Source organism: Erpetoichthys calabaricus, chromosome 1 (assembly GCF_900747795.2).
Source record: "Erpetoichthys calabaricus chromosome 1, fErpCal1.3, whole genome shotgun sequence".
NCBI classification, from domain to species: Eukaryota; Metazoa; Chordata; class Cladistia; order Polypteriformes; family Polypteridae; genus Erpetoichthys; species Erpetoichthys calabaricus.
In genome coordinates this window covers 321,204,750-321,231,524 of record NC_041394.2, presented here as the reverse complement: position 1 = coordinate 321,231,524, position 26,775 = coordinate 321,204,750, and the positions used below count along the sequence as shown (strand labels likewise).

Below are 26,775 nucleotides of genomic sequence, written 5' to 3'. Positions count from 1 at the left end.
ACCAGCAAAAATATGAGTGGCATGTGTATTCAAGATTTGGTACGTGATGTCAGCATCGTTGTTTACTATCAACATGTGCCGGTAAGCAGCAATGCAACTCCAACAGGATAAATCTGCTTCCTTCAATGTTTGATGAATGGTTTGATGCGGTGAAGCAACTCATCAAACTTAGATGCTGACATGCAAATGTATTCATGGTGCTTTTCTTCATCCATTTCTTGCATTGGCAATACAAGTGTCTCATATTCCTCATTGTAATGACATAATACATTTAAAGGTCTCACATACCATCTTCTGCACCATCTTTTTTTTTACCTTTGCAACAGCACCAGAATGCAATTATCTTTAACATGTTTCTTCCTTTATTTCACAACACAGCATAATCGGACGTTCCACCTGGTGGAATCCTCCAGATTTACTTAAAGTATTAGCACAAGTACAGACAGTACACTTCTTAAGTGGCAGCAGTGTTCTTAAGCTCATGCATTGTGTAGCGTTAAGTATGTCCCCAGCCTTAGAGTCGGGCTAGGCAAATTACAAAAAGTTCTGTAATCAGTCACCAAATTAAAAGGGATAGACTACATCATTCTTAACACTGAATTAATATTTCAATAATAGAACATTTGCCTTTGTTAAAATATTTAATAGCTCATTTTTACATTATTCAATTGTTAATTTTTATTGGAAAGCTGCAGTCAATTTAAACCGAACACAATCCGACATGAATGACATAAGTCAAAATGGAGTGTCCGGTGCCATTTTAAAAAAGATTTATACATCCTGTCTATCAGTGGCACATCAGACAGTTGGCATACACTACTGCAGTTTCAACTAACATTCTGGAGTGGAACTCAGAAAAGCAGTTGCAGTCAAGGAAGATTCTTAGTCTCGCTTTGTAATAGTTGAATAAGTCACACAGATACCCTAAGTCAAGAATTAAGAGACTGGTTACAATGAAAATCTGAAGGCACTATTGACTGTCACCACTGATTTGATCGATCCACACAAGAAAGCTCCAAAATGAGCTTAATTTAAGAAGGAGTGAGGCGCAACACACTTGCAAAGGGCAAAGGCAAAAGAGTAGCTAGTGTCGTCAGTGATTTGAATTGAAAAAGTTCAATCAGACTATGTCTGTTAGGAGCATGACAGAGATGAGCTGTGGCGAGAGAGATCATCTGAAACCAGTCAGTGACATGTGAATCTGAGCAATTTATCTTCTAAAATTAAAATATACTATTACATTACTCAACATCTTTGTGGAATCATAGATACAAGAGAAATAATGTGGATTCCATCCAGGCTGTGGAATGGTGGACCAGTGCTTTACCCACATGAGGGTTCTAGAAGGGGTATGGGAATACACCCAATTGGTCTACATGTGTTTCGTGAACTTAGAGAAGGCATATGACCGTGTTCCTAGAGGGATTCTGTGTGTGGGGGGTGGGATTGCTGGAAGAGTATGAGGCCCCTAATAAAGGATATTTGGTCCCCGTATAATCAGAGTGACAGTTGTACATGCATGTTTCCTAAATGTCTCCTAAATTGTTTATGGACAGGATATCAAGGTGCAGCTGGGGAGGGGAGGGGGACCAGCTTGGTTGTCTAAGAATTGTGTCACTGCTTTTGGAAGATGACATGGTCCCGTTGGCTTTATTGAGCTGGAAACTCACAACAGATCACATTGGGACAGTATCTGACTGAGGGTGAAGCAGGGATGAGGATCACTACCTCCAAATCTGAGGTCCTCAGTAAGAAAATAGTGGACTGTCTTCTCTGAGTAGAAAGTGAGTTACTGCCTCAAGTGGAGGAGTTTAAATACCTTGAAGTCTTGTTCACAAGTGATGAGAAAATGGATGGTGAGATCGATAGACAGATAAGGGTGGCGAGTGCAGTTATGTGGTTACTATACCATTTTATCATGATGAAGAAAGAGCCGTGTCAGGCAAAGCTCTGGTTTTACCAGTTAATCTATGTCCCTAACCTCATTTATGGTTATGAGCTTTGGGTAATAACCAAAAGAATGAGATCACAGTTATAAGCAGCCGAAATGAGCCTTCTCCACAGGGTGGCTGGGCTCTCCCTTAAAGATAGGATAAGAAACGTTAACATCCAAGAGAGGCTCAGAGTAGAATTAATGACCCTTTGCATCGAGAGGAGTCAATTGAGGTGGTTCAGGCATCTGAGACGGGTGCCTCCCTCTTCTCCCAGTTGGAGAAGTCTTAGAGCTCACAGGAAGGATTAGATAGATAGATAGATAGATAGATAGATAGATAGATAGATAGATAGATAGATAGATAGATAGATAGATAGATAGATAGATAGATAGATAGATAGATAGATAGATAGATAGATACTTTATTAATCCTATTGGGAAATTCACAATTATATCTCTCAGATAGCCTGGGAACACCTTAGAGTCCCAAAGTATGAGTTGGCAAGTGTGGATGGGGAAAGGGATTTATGGGCCTTTCTGCTAAGAATGTTGCCCGCCTGACCCAATTTTGGATAAGCAGTGGAAACATGAACAAATTAATTAATGTTCTTTCAAAAAAAAGAAAAAAAACCTAATGCTCAGACACTTCCATAAGCATAAACACATATTCATTAGGGGCAAGCAATACCATTAAGTTAACAAAGCAACAGAAGGCCTGTTATGGATACCTTTGCTTCCACCAATATGGTTGCATCTGTGAATAACAGTCAGAAACTATTGATGGCCCCACTACAGAAATAAAATATTTTTAAAGTCAAAATAAAAATAAATAATGAAACTAAACAAACCACCTCGATGTCCCTGGCATCATTCACAGTCAGAGTTGGACTAGGCATGTTACTAAAAGTCACATACTATACTCAGTCTTTTGATTGTATTCAAAGTCAGAAGAAAAATGAACTCAAAACCTAAACAGAAAAACCACAAAAAGAAACTCCTTAAGAAATTAACTTTCTTTTCTTTATTTGAAAGCAAAATGCCTAAACTAACCGGGGATGTGGCTCACTCTTTTAATGATTTTCGGGACGACTTGATCCCAACTCTCATGATCCCAAATAGGCTGAACTCTTACGGACACTCGATTATGTGTCACAAACAAATGCCAAAAATAATGGTGAAAAACTAAATTAACAAATAAATAAATAAGAACGGGAATAAAACGTTACTCTTCATATAATGATGATAGTCACTCTCTATGGGCTGAATTATGTCTAGTATGCTGCACAAGCACTACAGTAATGGTTTTGGGCTTAGTAAACTCACAAGATGATTCCAAGCTCCAGTCCACACAATACGCACTACTTGTCATCCTAATTATAGAATAATTTCCTTTATGAAAATGTTGTTAAGTGTGACTCAACCTTGTAAATTGTTTGATCTGGTCTCAGGGAACATCTGGCTAAAACGTCTCATTGATGACTTCCTGAAGCAGGCAGCTGATTGAGTTAAAGGTTCTCTGGTATCATCACACTCTTCTATGACATCCTTTTGAAAATGTGCTGTTTGCCTGTTTGTTGCAAAAAGGAAATTTGGCGATAATCCTTCACTTCTACATGTTGTTGAAAAACCCAGTTAAGCTATCATAGCAAGTTAATTGTTGGAGTCAATTCAGTACTAATTCCATCCATCCATCCAATTCCAATGAACAGTATTATGGAAACACTTTATAGCAGGGGCTTTAAGGGCTTACTGTAGTGCATAAATGGTTTTTATTCATCAATCTGCACTCAATAATCCATAATTATAAAGTGAAAACATGTTTTCAGAAAGGTTTTAAAATTTATTAAAGTAAAATCAAAAACTGAAATCTCTTGTTCTAATAAGTATTCAGGCCCATTGGCTGTGGCCCCCCAGATTGCCTCATGTTTGCTTTAATTCTCCTTGAGGTGTGTCAAGAACGTGATTGGAGTCCACCTGTAGCAAACTGAATTGATTGGACACACCAACCCGTGTATAAAAGGTCCCACAATTTGCACTGCATTACAGGACAAAAACCAAGCCATGAAGTCCAAGGGAACTCTCTGTAGACCTTTGTGGTCAAATTGCATTGAGGTGAAGGTCAGGGTGTGATTACAAAACCATTTATAAAGCTTTGAGTCTCAATAATGAAGAAGTTTGAAACTACTAGGACTTATCTGGGTAAAGTGAGTAACCAGGCAAGAAGGACCTTGGTCAGTAAGAAGACCATGAAACCAATGATCACTCTAACAGAACTTCAGTCAGTATCTGCTGATGTAGGAGAATCTGTTGGAAGGACAGCCATCTCAGCAGCACTCCATCAATTGGGTGTTTATGGTAGTGTGGCCAGGCAGAGGCCATTCTTGAGAAATATGACAACTTGCTTGGAGTTTGCCAAATGACATAAGACTCTGGGAGCATGAGGAGAAAGATTCTCTGGGCTGGTGAGACAGACACTGAGCAAGTCTCAGACTATCCTTGAGTGGCCCAACCAAACCTCAGACTTAAACTCCATAGAACATCTGTGGATAGACCTGAAGACAGCAGTTGGCCGATGTGTCCCATCCACTCTAATAGAGCTTGAATGGGATAAATTGTCCAAATCCAGGTATGCAAACCTTGTAGAGAATAACTTCCTTTTTTGATTTTTATGAAGTTTGCAAACCATTCTAAAATCATGCTTTCACTTTGTTGGCATGGGTTAAGTAATTGCTAAATCTACAACACAAGTGTTCAGAAAATAATGGGTTTTGAATATTTTCTGAATCCAGTTTTATTAATGCTGCAGTAAGTGATATACACATGAAATATATAGAAAGCTCCTAACTAAAATTAGGTGCTGCTTTACAAGCCTTAAGATCAAGAAACACCTTTGTTAATGTAAGCACCTATTATTGTGTAGAAAAGTGAAATTCTTCATATCAGCTGACTAACTTCATGAATTTAGGCAAGAGGAGAGACATTTATTTCTTACTTTTACTTTACTTTTGTTCCATAGACGTAAGTAGCTTAGACCATTGTAAGAGAGACCCATTTGACCACATAGCATTGTAACTTTCCAGTCCTGAGCCAAAGCACACAGCAGACTCACGTGGCTGACTGGTACATTTGGAAAGACGGACGCACAATCTGTCGTTCTCACCTCATGGTCATGACCTCACTCAGTATGTTTTGAAGGCTTTTTGAGGCTAAATCCATAGCTAAACAGTTATAATATTTTGATGACATTAAGCCCCTCTAGACCAGATGCTCCCTAAGTGGCTCAAGGAAATGAATCATACATCAAAATGCTCCCGAGTTTCTTTAGAATTTGAAGCACATTATGCCGTCAGCGTTTCTTCCAATTTCAAAATTTACTAAAATAGTCGTTTTTTGTTTTCCATTCAAAAGAATGAGTTCGTCCCCCATGAACCTGTTTTGTCCAACTTCTTTTCTGTGCCCCATCTCCTGCTACACGCTGTAGACTTCTATCAGAACAAAGATGTAGACAGGCTTTATCAGGTCAATGACCAGACTGCTCTTTTTAGAGAAGCCCTCGGGTTAATTATAATGGACACATTGACCTATAAACCTCCACACGCTGAAGCCCCAAAATCTCTTACTGCTCAGCCATCTGTTCATAACATTCAACCTCCCACCATTCTTCTCCACTGTCTCTCCTGATCTCCCTACACTACACTTCTATCTTAAAACCTTCTCTCGATCTTCCCTACAACCAGCTTGTCATTCCACCTGGTAAGATCCCCTCTCTTGACTTTGCTCAATTGGTGGACTGCCCTCCTTCTTCTCTACTTCTCCAAAATTCCACAAAGACTTTTATTATTTCCTGTCAGTCACATCTATCATCTTACATCTTACCATAGAGTGCTAGCAAGCCTGAAAAGTTTAGTATTAGCAATTGAATGAGTTATACCAGGAGCATCCATCTCCACTTCTGGAGGCCTGCAATGGCAGCAGGTTTTTATTCTAACCATTTTCTTAATTAGTGAGCAGTTTTTGTTGCTAATGTAAATTTTGAATGACTTTCTAATTAAGATACAGACCCTTTGCTTCTTTGTTTCTTAATTAGCTGCCAAACAATAATGAGACAGAAAACCAGACAAAACATGACCAGCTAACCAATGTCATCCATGCAATATCTGTAAATAAAGAAAGATGAAGGCCTCAGTAATGTTGATCTGCTCAGGTCCACCAGACATTCTGATGGTGCTCTTAGAAAAAAGAAAATCAACAATTTTGAAAACATCTGCTGAAGCAGAATGAGAGCACCATCAAGCCATGGAATTAAATAACAGGTTTAATTAACAACAATCGGCTTCTACTTAAAAAAACAGTTGAAGAGAAGCTGGATGCAATTTCAGATTACAACTTAGCTGTTGGCTTACTTTTTGTCATCATTCAGTTACTGTCTAACCTGCTTAGTCCTGAACAGGGTCATGGGGGTGCTGGAGCCGATCCCAGCTGGCATAGGGTGCAAGGCAGGGACAAGTCCTGGACTGGGCGAACACACACATACACACGTGCCCAAACCACACACTACTGCCAATCCACTTAAACTGCATGTCTTTGGACTATGGGAGGAAAGTGAAGCACACCCATACAGACACGGGAAGAACATGCAAACTCCACACAAGAAGGACCCAGGACACAAACCCTGGTCAACTTATTGTGAGGCAGAAGTGCTACCACTGCACCAATCTTTTTGCTTTTGTTTGGCTGCCATTTAAGGAAAGACAGAAGCAGTTGAAAGGAGGAAGACGTGAGGAGCATGCACCACCGCACCCACCACATGACAAACCACCTCAGGATCCCAGATTAGGACCTGAGGAAAGCCGTACAACGGGTGACACCTCAGCACTACACTAGTTCAGATAGAATGAAACAGTGTGAGGATTTTTGTGGTGGCTGGAGTACCAATTCTGACACCAACCCCCAAGTTTTGCCCCTCAGGTTGGAGGGCCTGCTTGCAGGGCTGGATGCAGACTAACATCATACCCAGGACACAGCAATTGCAGGTTAAGGGCCTTGCTCAAGGGCCCAATGGAGTAGAATCACTTCTGGTGTTTATGGGATTCAGACGCAGATCCCTAGCCTCGGAGCCACCACTCCGAGCCAAGGAGTTCAGAGTAGTGAATCTTAAAAACACAAGACAGTTAAAATGAATGGATAAGAAGTCAATTAACACAACTGACAAAGAAGGTGGCAGGAAGGAAAAGCTGCAGCCATTGCAGCCTCTAGGACTGGAGTTGGACAACCCTGTGCTTTACCAATTCTTATGTGCAATAGGAACGAGCTAGAACCCCATAAAGTAATAATAATAATGATTAAAATAATATTACATTTTATAGCACCTTTCCCATGTTGACATTCTGATTGGTGCTCTAAGACTGCAATAAATACATTACAACATTGCAGCCTACCCCCCAACAAATCTTTAATCTTCAATAGGATATATTTTCAAAAGTGTTCAGGAAAGCTGAGGATTTCAGGATTTTTGAAATGTAAAACAGTACATGCCATTACAGTATATTAATAAAATATATATTTATTGTTGCAGTAAGAATTAAATAAATAATGAAACACTGCTGCTTTATTTCTAAAGCTAACCTTGAACTAGAACTTAACACTTAGATAGCTACATAGGTAGACAGAAATATATTTGTCCCTAGGGGGAAATTTGACTTTTTACAGACGCTTTGTAGATAAAAAATACATAAAAAGATAAATAAATATACATATACACTCACACTATGGTCAAAACACACAAGGGAACTTCCCACTTGGCTGTCACAGTCACAGTGATGTATTATGCAGGCGTATTATTGCCAGCCAACGTAATTTTTTGGAATTAACCTGGCACTTATCTTAACTCACTAAAATAAATACGTAAATCAATCAATCAATTAATCAATCAACCAGTCTCCAAAAGGGTGCGCATTAACACGGGCACTACAGAGATGAGCGCGTTTGTAAAAATTAAAGAATACTGAAAATAAGTTTATTGAACGGCAGCCTTCTCGTGCTTTGACTCGGTAAGAAATCGAAACCCGTGTGACGCTTTTAAGGTTCGGTAATTTCGATTATGAATGACACAAATATAGAAGCAGTCGTAGGAAATCAGTGTAAAGCCTCAAGGTCGGGACTATACACCCTCACACACTCGTACACCCCCAAGCTAAGAGCGAGACTCACTGTGCGGGTGCGCCGAGTCTGAGCACGAACGAGTTCTGACTTCGGTGATTCACTTCGCTCGACGCTGAGCTTGGGGGTGGCTGGGGGGGGGGGGATTCTGACAACAGTTCAAAGATGATTTTGAAGTCCTTGTCGTAGTTTAGACTATCCGAGAGCTGAGAAGCTGCTGATTGCCGAGTCTGTGTTGGAGGTGCGCGTTCTTTAGATCACAAGACCTCAACCCCGTAGGTTTACAGTCGCCTGTTTCTGTTTTTTATATATATATGTTGCACATGGCAGTTGGAATACCCTCTACAAGTGCCAATAATGACACTATAGATCTATATACGTATAAAACAGAGGATTAGACGTATAGACATTCAAACGTGTATTTATACAGGCGGAGAGAAAGATTTCACTATTTCAGAAAGGACCCACGCATGGATTTATCGTGCACATAGGCGTGCACACGTGGAACTTAGATAGATAGATAGATAGACTTGGGGGAAACACAAGCGTGCTTCCTGTATAAATGGGACGTGAGAAGGGAAGGATCCGTGCAACACGTTTTAATTTTAATAGCGAATCCAATCGCACGGCGCCGATTCTCCGGTCCATTCAATGCAATATCCACGTCCTCGCCGCCCCCTCAACGGGTTTCCATAACAACCAGGATTTGAATTTCTATAAACTTCTATTTTTAGAAACATCACTTCGCATGAAACTTAGACGCCGAGTATTGCCCATGAAATGTCATCTTTTATCATTATTTACAAGCGGCTCGATCGCCTTAATCCGTCTCATTTAATTTCATCTGGAAAGGCAGGGGATCGCAGCGATTCTGGAAGATTACTTAGCCGTTGCATGGAGTCGTTTCTTATTTTAACGCACCCACTGGGAGATGATCAGCGTCTCTTCACAAATGACGGTGCTTATCTTTGCACTTCGATAGCGCGTGCTTCTGCTAAATGTGATGCAAAAGTGTCTGACAAGATCGAGACGAGCGACGACGATTTGGGAGGATGCTGTGTGTTCTTTCTGATGGCGCGTGGACAGAATCTGGAATGCCTGCTATCGGGCGTCCAATATTACAGACATGAGCTGGCCATTTTTCCAAAAGCTTATATCTCCGAAGGGATATTTTGATTGTAATGAACGGGGAATTCTACGGCGTGACCCCACAGTAAACATCACAATTAACGATAAGCTTGATAGTCATCCGCACCCCAGTAAAATGGATTATTAGAAGTGGAACTTATCTAAACGTCTATGTACATTTAGACATATTTGACCTCTGATAGAGGCTTCATAGTCATCTAAGTCCAATACGTGCGGTTCACCACTTTCTAGAGGTAAAGTTTATGAGTAAGGTCACGTTTAGACGCGTCTGACTCCAAACTGTGCTTGCGGACGACTATATTAAGTTTTACCAACACTCTTAGTGTAACATCGCATGAGGAATTTGCCGTCTGTTTCAAACATCTGCAGTTTATTTCGTGACAAGTGATGACGAGAATGGTAATGATGTTTTTCTACCTGTCAAGACAGGTTACGATCACGATGATAAATAAACCCATTAGTTTCTTGCTGGAAATTCTACACGAGCGCCTTAAAATATGGAGCACAGCACATTATACCAGTACTTATGAGATAAGAAAAAAACTGTACAAGATGCTTTCATACTAGGCATAGCTAATTTTTATTACAGTGTGATATACCCTCAACAGTGAAAATTAATCCAGAAATAATCTGAAGAGGAGAAGAATTGTGTAATATGGAGTATCACTGCGTGTAAAATCGCAAAAGGCACAAACGGACCTGCTTACCAAAAGCAATACCACAATATATTGTAACGTGCAGGCAGTGCTTTCTAACCGTGTCTGAGGTGGTCCTGTTCTAATCGCTACAATATGTTGAGTGTCGGCTGATTTCATTATTACGTGTTTTTCATTGAAATTTCATACCAGTTTTTAATTTGTGTTTGAGATGTGTTTCTTTGCCTTATGTTTAACATTTTTTTCTTATGTAAAAAATATTTTTCCTTCGTTATAAATGATGGAATTCTATACTTTGATAAATGGATTCTTCTGTTTTCATTGATGTATCGATACTTTAACATTCAATTGTTCAGTGTGTTTAGGTTTCTGCTTATTCTATTGCGTGTAAACTGTGCAATGATAAAGACGAGACGAGACTGATAGTTGAATTATTGCAAGCAAAAAGCTCAGTTGATTGGTTTACTAGTTTTATGGGACTCGTTTGGAGATCAGTGCGTCACGTATGCAATTGTATGGGGAACATTATCGTATTTATGAGCGCTTTGATGAAGCGTGAACTTGTAAACAAAAACGGTATGTTTGAGGCTATAAAAAGGTTAATTTAGCGTAAGTTATAAGGAGAAAAGCAAGACTCCAAATACCACTATTCTAACAGTACTGTTAGTATCAGTATTAGTATACCTCTAGACAGAATGCTGCTTAATAATAAAGTCCGTGTCCGTCTTTTAATTTGCGTTAAGGTGCACAGTTCCTATTTTGTGCTAGGTATACGGAAGCCCCCAAGATGAATTTCCCCTCACCACGTTTAGTATACAGTCTGAAATATTTTACTGCTCTACCCGTACTTTAGTGAGGCTGTCAAAGTGGATTCATTGAGCTACATGAACGCACCCTGCCCTTGTAGTAATGAGCGCACAATCGCGCCTGTTTCACTGGCTGCTTCTCGTTGGTCTACAGCCGCGCACACAATGTGCGCAGGTAGAGATACATGGAGAGTTCGTCTGCATGCTGGTAATTTTATCTCAACTAACTTATCTGCTCGGGTGATAATGTTTTTTAACTTGATTGTTGTGATACACATGGAACCGATTATCAGCAGCCTTACCCTTGCTGCTCTTGAAGAGTAGGGGTCCTCAAACAGCGCCCACACCAGGGGCTGCCACTTTCTCCAGCGGCTGACCTTCCCATCAGGTGAAACCACGTCCTCGATGCCCAATCTCTTATTCAAGTCTTCGTCTTCCCCTTCGGCCGCCCCCGGTTCCCCACTGATATCGAAGATATCGAGCGCTTCCTCGGCGTCCCTGTGCTGCCTGTAAGTCATCCAGCAGCATGGCTCCACGTCGGTCTCATCTATACCCCAGAAAGCCAGCTCCTCTTCGAAGAGGGGTCCACAGACGTCTGCCGGGCAGTGGAGTTTCCCCGTGCGGTAGTAATTAAGCACATAGGCAAAAACCCCCGGGTGGCGATCGAAAAAATACTCATTGTTCTTCGGGTTGTACTCGATGTAGCCGGAGACTTGTTGCTGCTGGTCCACTCCGAAGTCTGAATCGGGGTCGGCAGCGAGCAGTGCCAGCCGGGTGCCCGGCAGGGTTTTCAACGTGTTTCGGTACGTTTCGTGCCTGGTGCCTCCAACGTTGAGGATTATCCTTTCGTTGTCGTCGATCTTACCCATCGCTCCGAATCAGACATGACTTGATAGGGAAAACAAGGTGAGGGGAGATTGAAGCTTTATCAAGCTTGCCTTAAATAAGAATTAAGTGTCCAACCAGCGCAGGCAAAGCCAGACACCACATCAAAAAAAGAAAAAAAAAGGCACAATACAGTTGGGCTTGTATCAGAAGCCACCCAAAGCTCTTCCCCAGGCTATGCGCGGCATTTACAGATGGCTTGGTGGATGCATTATTGCAATAACTTTTTTTCATAAATTCGTTATGCTTAAGAGAGATTGAAAGAGAGAGAGAGAGTGTGTGTGTGTGTAAGAGAGAGAGAGAGGGCGCTGAAGCACCTAAGTGCGAGCGCGTGATGATAAGCTGCTGTTCCAGAAAGAGCAGCCGCCTTCCCTGCGCTCTCCCGGCTCCTCAGAGCCGTCCCCTCTGCCTGTCTGCTCGCGTTGCTTCTCATTCAGGCAGCTGAAGTCAGACGGAATGACAGCGCTCTTCACTATTGATCAGTCACCTTCGGTTGTTATTTCACTAATTTATTTATTCCCCTTTCCCCCCTCCGCCTCTGCATGCAGAAAACGCTCAACCTTAACTGCCTGTGCAAGGGATCACGTTTAGTTTTTATTTTTCCTCTTTTCACCTTCACACTGCAAGAAACATAAAGAGAGAAAGAGGGAGAGAGAGTGTGAGAGAGAGAGAGAAAGAGAGAGAAAGAGAGGAGGGAAAAATTAAGCCAAGGGCACACCCTGTAAAATCTCGGTCACTTCTCACTTGAGTCGAGGACAGACGACAATTGGCCATAGAGGAGGCACGGAGGAGCGGAGCCTTAAGCCGCCAATTCTTTGCGTCGTAAATGTTACTCTGAAGGTCGTGTGTTTGAATGCACATCCCAAGAAATCAATCAAGCTTTAGCCTTATCTATCTATCTATCTATCTATCTATCTATCTATCTATCTATCTATCTATCTATCTATCTATCTATCTATCTATCTATCTATCTATTGCAGAATCCTATGATTCCAATTTTGTTTTTTAGGATCTATGACAGCACATGAGATATGACTGGTTAAGTGGGTATCATTCTAAATATTAATGGGGTTTTCATTCTGTTATATTACGTTCTGTTCGACAAATACAGGGTATTCTTGTCAGTTCAAGGAGGTATTTCCGCACGTTTCAAGTTACGTGCGTGTTTCGAGCTCTTGCGGAGCTGTTCTTTCAGCACTTTTTTCACGCCTCTGTTTTCCCAGCACTAAACACATTAGCTGACGCGTCTGTCTTTTTTCTTTAAAAGTCTGTAAAGCTGCTCTTTTTGCCTCTCTCTCTCTCTCTCTCTCTCTCTCTCTCTTTTTCTCTTTCTACCTGTATTTCTCTTTCTCTCTCTCAAGGACTGCGATATGAGTCCTCCTTCTACAGGTGCTGACTCCGCCAGGCTGCATAAAACGAGTGACATTTCCCTCTGTTCAACATGTAAACAGAAAGGCGATGTCTTTTCGGACATATGTAAAATACTTTGATGAAAAATAAGGTTAGTCTTAAAAGCTGACGGTTCATATTTCCACCCTGCAGTCCATGTCAGTGTGGAGTCTGCACATTCTTCTTGAGACACTGTAGATCTTTTACTAGGTTCTCTGATTTTCACAAGGTCATACACACTACGTTGACTGGCGACTATGGTTCATTTAAAGAGGGGGACTGTGCATATGATTGATACCTATGATGGAGCACCAACCAAGCCAGGGTTGCACGTAACATTTCTTAGTTTTTTCGTCTCCCACACTCTTAGTAATAAAGTAGCACTAATCATCTCTCAGATGGATGGTAATTCTATGATATTAAAATGTGGCAATTCATACATTAGGCAACAGCCTGTACTGTTATGCCTGCTCATGAAACCTTTTTAGATCTTCCTGTAGTGTCTTCGACCTGTAGCATGCTTCAGTTTCAAAACTTGCTTGCTAGCACATCAGATGATCTATCCATCCATCCATTTTCCAACCCCCTGAATCTGAACACAGGGTCACGGGGGTCTACTGGAGCCAATCCCAGCCAACACAGGGCACAAGGCAGGAACCAATCCTGGGCAGGGTGCCAACCCACCGCAGTCAGGTGATCTAGGATTGTGATATGTCACATTTCATCTACATCAGACTCTGTGGTCAATAGGGCTGACACTAATATGGTGGGGTAATATACCTGCTGTTCACTTCTTAGCCTTGGAACCGCAATGGAAGAAATGCGGCCATATGATTTACAAGCTATTGACAGATACATTTGTGATAGTTATAATGTAATTGGAGGCAAAAGGTAAGGTCAGTCACCATGAAAGTTGAACAAATGTGAACAATAATGAGAACAACAGTCAATACACATGTCAATTTAAAATCCTGCAGCAGCAATACTGTACATATAAAAGGAGGAGGACCCAAAAGAGTTCGAAACTTGTAAAATTTAGTCCATGTCTAGTATAAAGCCAAAGAATCTATCTATCTATTGTGATGGATGGCTGGGACCCAGCTGAGACGCCTCCATGATGGAAAGACTAGGGGAGAGAGCTTGCAGGGGGCAGAATCTCCCCCAGGATGACAGAAGGAAGTCCCCCTGGTTTGTTATGGTGCCACGGGTTTGGAGCATGGAAGCTCAACCCTCCTGGGGCCCATAGCCACTGCCAGGGGGCACATGAGGAACAGCTGAGCCCTCCTCTGCAGGACTGCTGCCACACCTAGAAGTATGCCTGGTAGGAGATTATGGGACACCTGGGGTACTCTATGAAAGGAGCTGCCTCACTCCATTCAAGGCTGATGTTTGCCTGAGGAGGAGTGGAGGCAGAAAGGACTAAGGGATACAAGACAAAGTACTGTGTGCTGTATATTTAATTGGTGCTTGTACTGTGCTTGCTGCTGTGGGTAGTGAGGGAGAAGTGCTTCCCCAGTGAAAATAAATGTGTGTTTTCTGCACTTGCGCCTAGTGTCTCTTGTGTTGGATGTTTAGGGAACTGTGTGACCCCCTATCTATCTATCTATCTATCTATCTATCTATCTATCTATCTATCTATCTATCTATCTATCTATCTATCTATCTATCTATCTATCTATCTATCTATCTATCTATCTATCTATATGAGCAGTTTAGGAGGACAGGCTCAATAATGGGATGCACTTTTGACCCACTGGGGGTAGCAATGGCAAACAGAATGAAAATAAAACTGATGGACATTACAAGCAATGCTGCACATCCTCTATTTGTCACACTAACACCGAGGACTTTCAGTTTGCAAATTAATTAGCAGAAGTGTGTTAAGGAACTACTTGGGCTCCTTTATACCAACAGAAATACATTCTCATAATGCCTTTCTGGGACTCTTCTCTTGTCGTGGAGGTGTTGCGCAGAAAGTTGGGTGCTCGCTCAACTGACGTCTCCAAGAAGTTCTCTACTTTCCATTTCATACAGGTAGTCCCTGCCTGAACAGAGCGGGGGAGTTCTCTCTTTGGCTGATTCTGTGGAGATACTTCCAAGTTCTTGTAATCTAGATGTTGTGGTTTTGTGGCTGACCACTGGCAGTTACTGCAATGCAAGATGTGTGACCTGGGATCAATATTATTATGATTCAATGAGTAAATATTTGAACAGAAGAAGCAAAGGAGAAAGAGCCTGGCTGACAATAGGAATGGGATCTAAAAGAGGTACTTAGGGAAAGTCATCTAATACATCCCATTGAAAACAATGGAAGACACGCCTGGTTGTCCTGATAATACCAGCACATAAGGTGACCGGACATCTTGATTTAACCTGGACAGGCCTGATTTCAGGCTATGCATTGCAACAAATAACTTAACAATATCTTAACGTTAACATTGCTGACAATGTTGACATATATTCATTTTTTGCACACATGAAAATTGAAGGGCATCTCCACTGTTTGGTTTATCACACATATAACTGAGTGAGTAAAAATGCGAAGCAGAAACCCCACTCTGCTCTGTGGTTTTAAAAACATATCACTGCAAAGGCAAAAGTCAAATGGGGAACCACCCCCCAGCTGTTTGATCTAATAAAATTATAACTACACGTGTAAAACCTCAAAATGATCCATGGTGGGGAGCAACCTGAAGTTTGAATGTTATTTCATGGTTAGACCACAAAAAATACATTACATTGAAAATAGTGGAAAACAGGCTGATGATGTTTGAAGCAAGCTTCTGAACAAAACAAACTTCCTGTATTTATTAATGATCGAAGTGTTCAAGGTGTTTTCATCCTGGAAAGCCAAATAAGAATCCAAGGAGGTCAATGGGATTGCCCAATGAATGATGCCCCCATTAATATTTGCTTTCAGTTTCCAGTGGGTGATGGGAGAGTGGTTAGCTGCTTCACAGGTCATGGAATTTGAATGTCCATCCCTGCCACTGTCGTCTGGAGTCTTGGGGTCACCTCCCCCATGTTCAGGCAGATTTCCCTTGTTTATTCTTTGTGTGCTGTGTTTTCTTCCCACCTCCCAAATGTATGCCAGCTAAGCTTATTGGCAGTCTAAATTGGCACAGTGTGGGCATGTCTGTGACTGTGCCCTGTGAGGGTTGTTTTCTGGAACTGACTCCAACAGTCTGCTTTCCTGCGCTGGAATAGGCAGGTTCATAAAGGGTGCATTTTTCAGTTTCTTGGGTGGATAACTACATATGCCCCTACCAATGAAAGGTCTACTAGTTCTTGACTCCCTCCTTTTCAGCCCATACTGGCTTAGATTAACCATCAGTGTCACATCAGCCTTCCTGTCCCCACACCATCATATTTGCATAAAGAAATGCTCTCCAAACTCAAGCATACAGCTGGCATCCAGGACACTATGGCCTGGTTGTCTGCATACTTTCTCCAGTTTAACACTATAAACATATAATTGCTTCTTGTGTGATCTCAAGCACAATTGATGAAGTCTGACATTTTCTTGTTGAATTTCAGATCCTTCTGACTACTCTAATCCACTTTCCTGAGTCATCCTTTACAGATGGGAAATTACTACATGAGACTCTCATTCTGTCATTTATATCATAGTGCCAGATGCTGAAATATGCTGTGGCACCTTAATGACATCTTGGATGGATTGACACAATTGTCGTTTTCAGCGGTATTTGAGTGCCAACAAAATACGTGTTCGAATTATTGATTGGAGTCAAGCATGAAATTCTGATATCCCTAAACTGGCTTCAGTTTTGGTACTGGATTACTGTGAAAAGGTTAAAAAACTATGCTTTATTAACATGTCATGCCATGTGATTCTATGTCATGCTATGATATTTTGAAATGTCACGTTATGCTATTATGTAATGCCATTTTGTGCCACGTCTTGAATAGTCGTGTTAAGTTATGTCGTCATGTCATGTCGTTGTGTTGTTTTTATATTAAAATGCAAAGTCATGTCAATTTAAGATTTTGCCATGTCAACATGTCATGTTATATTTGTTAATGTTAAAACACCATGGCATCTCAATTTAAAATGTTATGTAAGCATCTGATGTTATGTCATGAAACACTACATCATGTAATTAAAATTTGTGTCATGTCTCAAATTGTCATGCTATGTTATGTCATCATATAATGCTTTATTGTGTTGTTTTATGTTAAAATGCCGTGTCATGTCTGTTTTAAATGTTACCATGTCAACATGATGTGTTGTATTATGTCATTCTATGTGATTTTAAAATGTCATGCCATGCTATGTCATATCATGTTATGTTATGTTGTTTAATTCAGCCAATAGGGCTGCACTTCCAGACTTCAATTCCCATGAACCCCTGCTGGTGTCCAAGCTGGGATGCCTCCAGTGGACCACTGCCACCTAATATATGGGAGGTGGAACTGCTCCTGGCTGCTAGGATCGGCATGTTAATACCCGGGAAGCCCATCTGCCCTCCATGGCACTCAGACATGTCTTGTCATGTGTTACTCTGCGCCTATCAGTTTTTGTTTGGTCAGTCTTATTTTCTATTGCTACCTACTTTGCAGTCTAGTTAGGTGAATTGCTCTGCTATTTGACATCTGTTATAAAGGCACTTTACAACATATATATATATATATATATATATATATATATATATATATATATATATATATATATATATATAATTATATATATATATTTATTTAATTTATAATGCTCTCGTAAATATTTACCTGTTAAATATTTTCTGTTATGGCAGATGGCCAGGGCCCTTAACTGGCCGGGATGCCTATGAACTGGCAGAACTGGGGGAGAGAACATGCACAGGGCATTATCTCCCCCAGAACACTAGATTACAGCCCCCTTGGGTCTCAGATATCCACAGGTCTTCATGGGAGTTGGAGTTTGGCACAGCCCTGTTGGGTTACGTGGGTCACACCAAGGAGTACTGCAGTAAGTCCTATCTCATTGGGCTTCTGCCTCACTTGGAAGTGCTTCCAGGCCCTGTGAATGGGTGTGGTATAAAATAAGCCTTCATTCCAGGAACCAGAGTCATGGAGGGAGAAAATGAAGCTTGCCAGATGAGGAGGGGAGGCAGAAATGGAGAGAGATAGAAAGACAAAGACAACGCATTCTGTGCTGTTTTATTCTTGCTCTTTAACCTGTGGATGTGCTGTTGGAAACAATTAGGGAAGCATTTCCCACTGAATAAAGCCTGTGTTGTGCTTGTGGAATCTGTGTCTGTGTCTATCTGTGTCAGGTTTGTGGAACTGGTGCGACCCCCTGCAGGCCACACTGTACTGTATATACTAAATTACTCATGCTGAATTCACAGGTAACTTTTTGACTCACAGAACATGGATTCCATTTGGATTTCTGGCTGTCTGTCTTCTGAATGGAGTTTGCATGATCTCCCTGTGGTCATGTGGGTTCCTTCAGTTCAGTTTTGTTGACTGGTGACTGCAGATTAGGTGAGTAAGTCACATGATTGTCAGTGTCACATAATTATGATACAGGAAGTGTAGAACAGCATATTTTGACTGACAACCTCAGAGGCCTGTTTGTCTAAAAAAACATTCCTCCATGAAGCCAGAGAATCAGTTTATTCCACATTATCAGTGCTGAGAGCTGAAGTCTTGGTCAGCAGCACTGGCAGCACCCCTGAACTGTGCCTGTACATTGTTTTGAATGCTAATACACACACACATTCACACAAACACATAATGAGGGACAGTTTAGAATCAGCCATTAAGATGCACATCTTTAGGTTATGGAAGCAAAACCAGAATACCAGGAGAAATGGAAATGGAAAGACCATAAGACTCCATATAGATGATGACTACCCCCAAATTTAAACCCAGACTCCAGGGACTGTGAGCCATCAGCTCTAACCACAGCACCACCCTAAAAGAAATTACCAACCTGAAGTGTTATGCAGACACATTTAGCAAATGTCAGAGTGCAATCCAATTTCTAACAGCTCTAAAGGTGCAGAATGAATCATGAGACAGTGCAATTTATCTCATAAGGAAAAGATCATACCTCTCCTGTTCACACTTCAGGAATTGACGTCTAAAACCTGAGCTTAACTTTTCTCTTTTTTTTAATAGAGCCTGGAAGTCTGTGTGTTTTGGCTCTTTATAAGGAATATAAAATCATGAAACAAAGGTACAGTATATTTGAGTCTGTAGATCCTATGTTGGAATTTAAATAGAAACAATTAATGCTATTAGCTTGCAAAGCACAGGGTGTAGGCCCTGGAAAAGAAGAAAAGTGAAATGTACAACCTCACTCTAAATTCAGGAATATTAAATAAATGGTAGATGTGGTATCTGGCCCCTGGATAATACCAGGACACAGGGTGACCAGACATCTCGATTTAACTGGGACAGTGCTGATTTCAGGCTATGCATCGTAACAAATAACTTAAAATATATCAAAACCTAGCTCTGCTAACACAGACAACATTAAAAATGATTTATTTGCACACACGAAATTTGAAGGACATACTGTAACTAGTCTTTGGCTAACCACACATATAACTGAGTGACTAAAAATGTCCACTCTTTAGTTTAATAAAGGTATCACTGCACAGGCAAACATCGAATGAGGAAGCTGTTCGATTTTATAGAAGTACAACTGCATGTGCAAAACTTCAAGGGGGTCCACTTGGGCCCCCATCCCACTCCTTAATGTAGCTTAAAACTACAAGGGCAGACCCTGTTTTGATTTAGAAAACGAGATATCCCTACCAGGACAGCAACTATGAACTTCAAATGGATAGACGGTGACCCTAACGTAGCCTGCTCAGGGTCTGTATGGAGTTTGCACATTTCCCCCTTGTGTCTGTGGATTGATGGACTATGACTAAGTGTACCCTGTGATGGACTGAGATGGTTTCCACCCCATGAAACATGACATTTCTGAAGACATCCTTCTCAGAGAAATGATAATTCACTCTAACAAATTTGTTTTGACAGAAACATTTTTGCCTGCTACCACCTTTTGATAGCTAGCTTCCAACCTGATTTTTGAATGCTAGTTCATCGTTAACCAACAAAATTTCAAAATTTTCGTGAGAAAAGGCTGGGAATTTAAATGACTAAGCTTGCTCATTTGGAATGATCATATCAACAGACTGAATTCAATATGACATATACTGTATACCTGACGCTTCCTCATCTCACAGGTATGAACTGACTTCACGCGTCTCTGATGTCAATGATTGGGAGATTGGATGAGTGTGTCCAGGAATGAATCAGGGAGTGCATCCTATATGGTATGCGGTAAGTGTGTGTGTTTGTATGCTACAGCCCTGACCCAAGGGGCATTTTTTCTGTATTTGGCCTCGGGTCAAATCTGTTGGATGACCTCTGCTTATATTCTGTGTATAAAAACACAGACATCATATGCTGAAATGTGTTCACTGCCGACCGAGATTTTTCTCTCATATACCCTAACAGCATTCATTTCATAATAGAACGGAGTGTGTCATGTGCTTAAAATGACTGAAATTACTGGATATTTGCAATAACAACAAGAACAACAACATTAATTTACTTCTTGTACAGCTCAAAATCACACAAGGAATGCCTCAATGGGCTTTAACAGGCCTTGTTTTTGACAGTCCCTCCAGTCTTGACTCTCTAAGAAGACAAGAAAAAACTTCCAAAACAGATCTTTGCAGGGAAAAAAATGGAAACCATATTGGGAAAGGCAACTCAGAGAGAGACCCCTTACCAGATTGGCTGAGCATGCAGAGGGTGTCAAAAATGGAGTAAATACAACACACAAAACAGGACACAATTAATCCTCTTCACAGAGCTAGGTGGCCAATCTATCATTGCCACCTCAGAAATACAAGACAAGAGTACAAACTACAATGCAAAAGTCAGGAACAGATTACACCACTCACTAAATACAGAACTATCACATATGAGGAAACATCAATTACAAAGTAGAAACCAATAACGTAAATGAAAAAGAGCAATATCAGTCCATCAGCTAATTGCAAAACCATGGCCAGATTGTAGAATAGGAGTCAGACAAGCCAGACACAGTCAGAGCCCTGGAGACCTAGGCCAACAAGCCGTCCTCACACCCCCATTGGCCATTCTACAGCTGAGTCAGTGCTGGGCCAGCCAATCAGATGGAAAACCCCTTCTACCTGATGATTCTAGTGCTCCTTTACCTGAGATGACTTTTCCTTAGGCAAGTAAACAACTTGGCAAAAAATGAAATAAGAGAAACTTGGCAAACAAGTAACAATTGAAAATTCAAAGGATTTTGAATGTGTTCGTCCATACTTGCCATCTACAGATATTTTCAGATGACTCTTGAATCATAGGCTGCATTAATAATTTAGATGAGTCAGTGTACCAGAAAGTCATGGAGGATTTTGTCTTGTGGTGTAGGGACAACAACCTGCAACTCAACATCAACAAAAGGAAAGAGCTGGTGGTGGACTTATGGTGTGCCAAGGAATCTCTAAGACCAGTCACCATCCAGGGGTAGGACATGGAAGATCTACAAGTATCTGGGGGTTCACATAAACAACAAATTGAACTGGTCTGACAACACAGCGGTGCTGAACAAGAAGGGCCAGAGCAGACTGGACTTTCTAAGGAGACTCAGGTCTTGTGATGTATGCAGCAAGCTGTTGGAAATGTTCTACCAGTCCATAGTAAGCCAGTGTGCTGTTCAAAACTGCAGTCTCCTGGAAGAAGCAACCTGAGCTCAAAAGAAGCCCAGCACATGAACAAACGTATCAGGAAAGCCTGTACTGTACTATCACAGATTGAATTCTGGGCACACTGGAAGTTGTTTTGGAAAAGGGGATGGTGGCAAAATTGGAAGCCTTCATGAAAAATCCCACCCAGGAGGTGCTCTCTTGGAGTACTTTTAGCCATAGGCTCTTTCCAACATGGTTTGCTAAGAAGCGCCTCTGGGGGTCTTTTCTGGCCACTGCTATCAGGCAATTCCAATGCTTCCTCCCAATGTACTCTTTATTTTTATTTTGAAAAATCTGCACAATATGCATTTATTTTTATGTATATATTTACTTTTTGATTGATTGATTGGCTGTATTATCTGTCCTGTGAGTCTGTATCTTTGTTTTTTTTTTATGTTTCTGCTGCTGTATGCATCTGAATTTCCCCCTGGGATTAAATGAGAAGTCAGGAAAAATGACACCTTTTTTTATTGGCTACCTGAGCAGATTACAATATGCAGGCTTTCGAGGAAAACTCAGGCCCCTTCTTCAGGCAAGATGTAATACGGAGACAGGAATTCCTTATATTTATATAGACACTAGGACAAATAACAACATTGGAAAAACTTTAAGTGGGTCAATTTCAATGTAAAAAAATGAACAGACTTCTCCAACCTAAGATTCGTTTAGCAGGAGAGGAGAACAATGTATAGTCAAGATCTTTTGATAACAGTCCAAGAGTCTTTTGAAGTTTTTGATGATTTTCCATACAATGTGGATCAGACAGAGAGATGTAAATAATCCTCATATCTGGTCATAAAACCCTTGTCTCTATTTAAGGCATGTTGTAATGTGTTTACATTTTAGCATCAGTTTAACTTCCCATTTCTTCCTCTATTGCTGAGTTTTGAAGTTGCCCCCCATAAGCACTATGACTTTAAAGTCCCTCTCACAGTGTCCATGGCTGCTAAAATGAGCTCCTTCAGGATCATCCCTATTGCCATGCTTAATGTGGAAGCTTTGAAAATGAATTCTTTGGCAGAGTGTTTGTCCAGTTTCTCCAACACAGAGTACAGTGTTGGTACATTTCCATACACAGAATTAGGTTGACTACATTAGATGATTTGCAGGAAAATTATCCCTTTATGCTGTGTTCTTGTCAGCAGTGTGGTTTGATGTACAAAGTTTGTCTGATCTAATCTATTGCTGTACATTTTGTTTTTACTGTATAGTGTATAAACTGTACACTTCAGAATGATTTATGTCTGAAGCAGCACCTCATAAGCTGACCTTTTGGTGGACATGCTAGAACTGTCTTCGTGATTTTCACTGTTCCTTTCTAAAAGTAATTTTGTTTTTATTTGTGCCTCCTGCTTTTCTTTGGTTTTTATTATAAGGACATCTTTTTATTATCACATTTGATTTAATGTATTTCATTCTTTTAAAAATTGCAGTATTTATTTTATTGTATTTTATAAATATTACTTGTTTTCATTGCTTATGAGGATAAGTAGCATTTTGTGAATAAAAAACTATAATGTATGTGTTTTGGTTTGTCACAAACACAGTCCTAGGGTGACCCTTTGAGTATTCTCACTTTTAGGCTCTTTATTACGTGAACCTGAAATGAGTGTGCTAAATCCAGATACACTCCTTGAACATTTACACTCACCACCTTTAATTTACATCTCCACTTTTGGTTACTGCTTTTGAAGATAAATATGCCCCCCTTTCTCTTAAACTTATAAAACCCCAGGTGATATGGTAGAACATCAAAACAAGAAAGAGAGAAGGTTAATATTTTATTCATGCATTATAGATTAACATTCTCTAACTTAAGATTTCTTATGTACCAAAAGCAGAAGCAAAGCAAAATGAGTGTGACAGATCGTACTAATACAGCTTTGATAGATAGTAACTCTTCTTGCTAGGAGTCCAGGCATCCAATGTACTTAGATGATCAGGTGGCTCTTTCATCTTGGTTGCATTGTAATATACTGTAGATGGTTTCTGATATGGCATTGGTCTCTTAGTGAAATTGATCTAATAAGAGAGACATTGACCTCTTGTATAGCTTGGAATGAACTCTGCCCTTGTGCTTCCCTGATGCATCTCCTGGACCAATAAGTATAAATATACCAACATGTCCCCTCTCATGTATACTGACAAAAAGATAAACAGTAATGTTGTTAATGAAGATGAAAATAACAAGCTATGGTCAGAACCTGTCTTTTGGCCAAGTGAGAATGTTAAATGAAATCAGAAGTCAGAAATGAGAGCAAAAAATTCCAAAACTGTGAAGTCAGTAACAAAAGATTCCTTTTAGAAATGCAAGGTGTATCTGCAAATCTGGATACTCTGGGAAATCCAAGGGGATTCTGGGAGCATTACCATAGCAAGAAGTGATGCAAAATTTCTAAAATGGTGGCACTCAAAGGAAAACAGATGGCATAATGACAACTTTGTCAGTTGGTACTGAAATTAAAAACCAATGCAAAATTGTAAACCTTAAATCCTAACACCCCACAATTGATGTACATATTGTAGTATTTATCACAAAAAAATAATAAAGGTTGCTCATCATAACATCATGTTCAAGCTTCATGCCTTTAGACCAGTCCTGGCAAGTAATAGTGTCATGTCAATCTACCAACTCAGTGTTTCTGGTAGTCTTCAGGCCAGGCCGCACTTGTTTTTGTTTTTTGTCTTTGTAGACTCACAGCCTGTGATTAATTAGCATGTAGAGGTCCACAGTTCCTAGTCTGCACTGATTAAATTGTCAGTAATGCTCAACGCCTTAAGCCACCACCATATAGCCATTTTTCTTCATTTGCTTAAAAAAAGATGTTCAGCAAATTCCAATGAAACTCTTTATTTAGGGGTATCACCATAGAGAATGGAGTCCCCAAACTGATATTTCAGTAAAATTCATTCAATGTGGGTTTCAGACTCCATCAAGACTGTGTCTGTCGCCACTCCTTTTTTTGTGGTTTTTAAGAACAGGATATAAAAGAGCAACCAAGGGTGTGCGGATGTCTAGTTGGGGAGACTAGGGGTAGCATTGTTGCATTACAGAGATGATGTTGTCCACTTCGCCTCATCTGACTCTGACTTTCGTAACACACTTGAACAATACGCTGCTCAGTGTAAAGCAGCTATGATAAGGATCAGCACCTCCAAGTCTGAGGTCATGGTTCTTTATCAAGAAGAATGGACTGCTCTCTCCAGTTGAATCTGGAAAAGCTGCTTTTAAAGGTGGAGTTCAAGAACCTCGGGATCTTGCTGTACAAGTGGTAGAGAAAGGGGCCATGAGATTGACAAGTGGATTAGAGTGGTAGCAGCTGTTCTGAGGGGACTGTACCAGTCTTTAGTGGTGAAGTAGGGCAAAGAATAAAGAGAAAACTCTCAGTTTACTGGTTAATCTACATTCCTGTCCTCACCTATGGTCATGAGTTGCAGGTAAAGACCGAAAGAATGAGATCAAGAAACAAGCGGCAGAAATGTTTTTTCACATGGTGGCTAGGATGACACTCAGTGATAGGGTGAGAAGTTCAGCCTGATAGAAGAATCATTGCTCCTCCTGGTTGAAAGGAGCCAGCTGAGATTGTTTGGTCATGTAGTAATACTGCCCCCCTCAGGCAACATCCCACTGGGTGGAGAACCTGCAGCAGACCCAGTGTGTGCTGGAAGATTGTATCTCTCGGCTAGCTAGGGGACACCTTAGAATTCTCCAGGAAGAACTACAATCTGTACCTGGGGCAGGGAGATCTGTTATAGACTGCTTGGCATGCTACCACTGCAATCATCACCAGGAAAAGTGGATAAGAAAATGGCTTAAGATGAGATGAATTTGGACTGGGAGAGATTTAGGAAATGTATGGACCTTGAGTCCAAAAAATGACTGAAATAACAAATATGATGATTGGCGATGAAGACTATGCTGTTTTGCAACAAATGAAATTCACAAAATTGTTGCAGGGAAAAGGATGTTTAGGTCCTGTCTGGGTGTGATTTCAGTCATAGTTTCTGCATGCATCTACCACATTTTGTGTTTCACTGTTGAAAACAAAATAATCAGACTAATTTCTTGTCACACACAATTAATTAGTTAGACCTGTTTTGTAGTTGTTCTGGTGGTACTTGTTGTAAAGTAGGAAAACAAAATGGAGATACGGGAGTTAAGTATCCTAAATGAGCAAAACCAGAGCATGACCTTCACCAATCTACCTTGGGACAGGACAAACACAGGTAGCCTGAACCTAAAGCTAACAGGCAGGTTTCAAGGCCTACTAAGGTTCAAATGGGCACAGGTGTTTAACAGTTCAAAAATATATTTTATGTGTTGCAGTTATACAAAAATGCCCTCCAAGAGAAATGAAACTGTAAAAAACCCTGGCTAAAAAGACAAGGTCAGGTCAGGTTGGGGAGCATGCACTGGTATAGCACGTTGCCGCACACACCACATGACAAAACAGCTTGGGATTCTGGTTAGCAACACCCTAGACAGACACACGGTTCAGGTCCCACCCTCTGGAAATGACCATCTATCTGTCATAGCCAGGTGTTCACAATGCAGGTAATGTACCTCATTCGGGACTCCATGAGCAACTGCTCATTCAACACAAAGTCAAACAAGCAGTACTGAAGGATTGTCCAAAGAGACACAGTACCAAAGGAGTCCAGTTTGTTTTTTGGAAAAAAATATTCAGCCCTCAAAGAGTTAATTAGCCTATTGATTTGGTGGGCCTCTCTCAAAGTGATGTTACCAGCAGAGCACACCACAGTATAGAAAATTGCACTGGCCATCACAGAGTGGTACAAGATTTGAAGCTTTGCCCTTTCTTGTATAGTTCCTTTGTGTTCTGAGACCAATCCATCTTTTCATTGATGTTGATCCCCAAGTACTTGTAGGAGTGGACGACCTCTACATCCACTCCCTGAAGAGTCACCGAACATAGAAGCTCTTTGGTGCTGTGAACGTCGATAACCAGTTCCTTGGTTTTGCTGATGTTAAGATGCAGACAATTCTCTTGCACCAAGAAACAAAGTTCCCCCCCTGACTCAGATACTCT

General features: G+C 40.8%; 1 protein-coding gene across 5 annotated transcripts in view; it reads right to left on the bottom strand.

Annotated features, from left to right (window-relative positions):
- The window catches only part of kcnc2 (potassium voltage-gated channel, Shaw-related subfamily, member 2), a 316,011-nt gene extending 303,918 nt beyond the window's left edge, over positions 1–12,093 (bottom strand). For all 5 annotated transcript variants that reach the window (XM_051920010.1, XM_051920013.1, XM_051920025.1 and 2 more), the window contains exon 1: positions 11,006–12,093. In XM_051920010.1, the coding sequence (XP_051775970.1) occupies positions 11,006–11,572 (567 nt within the window). In that variant the 5' untranslated portion in view covers positions 11,573–12,093. The remainder of the gene's footprint in view (positions 1–11,005) is intronic.
- Positions 12,094–26,775: the final 14,682 nt, after the last annotated feature.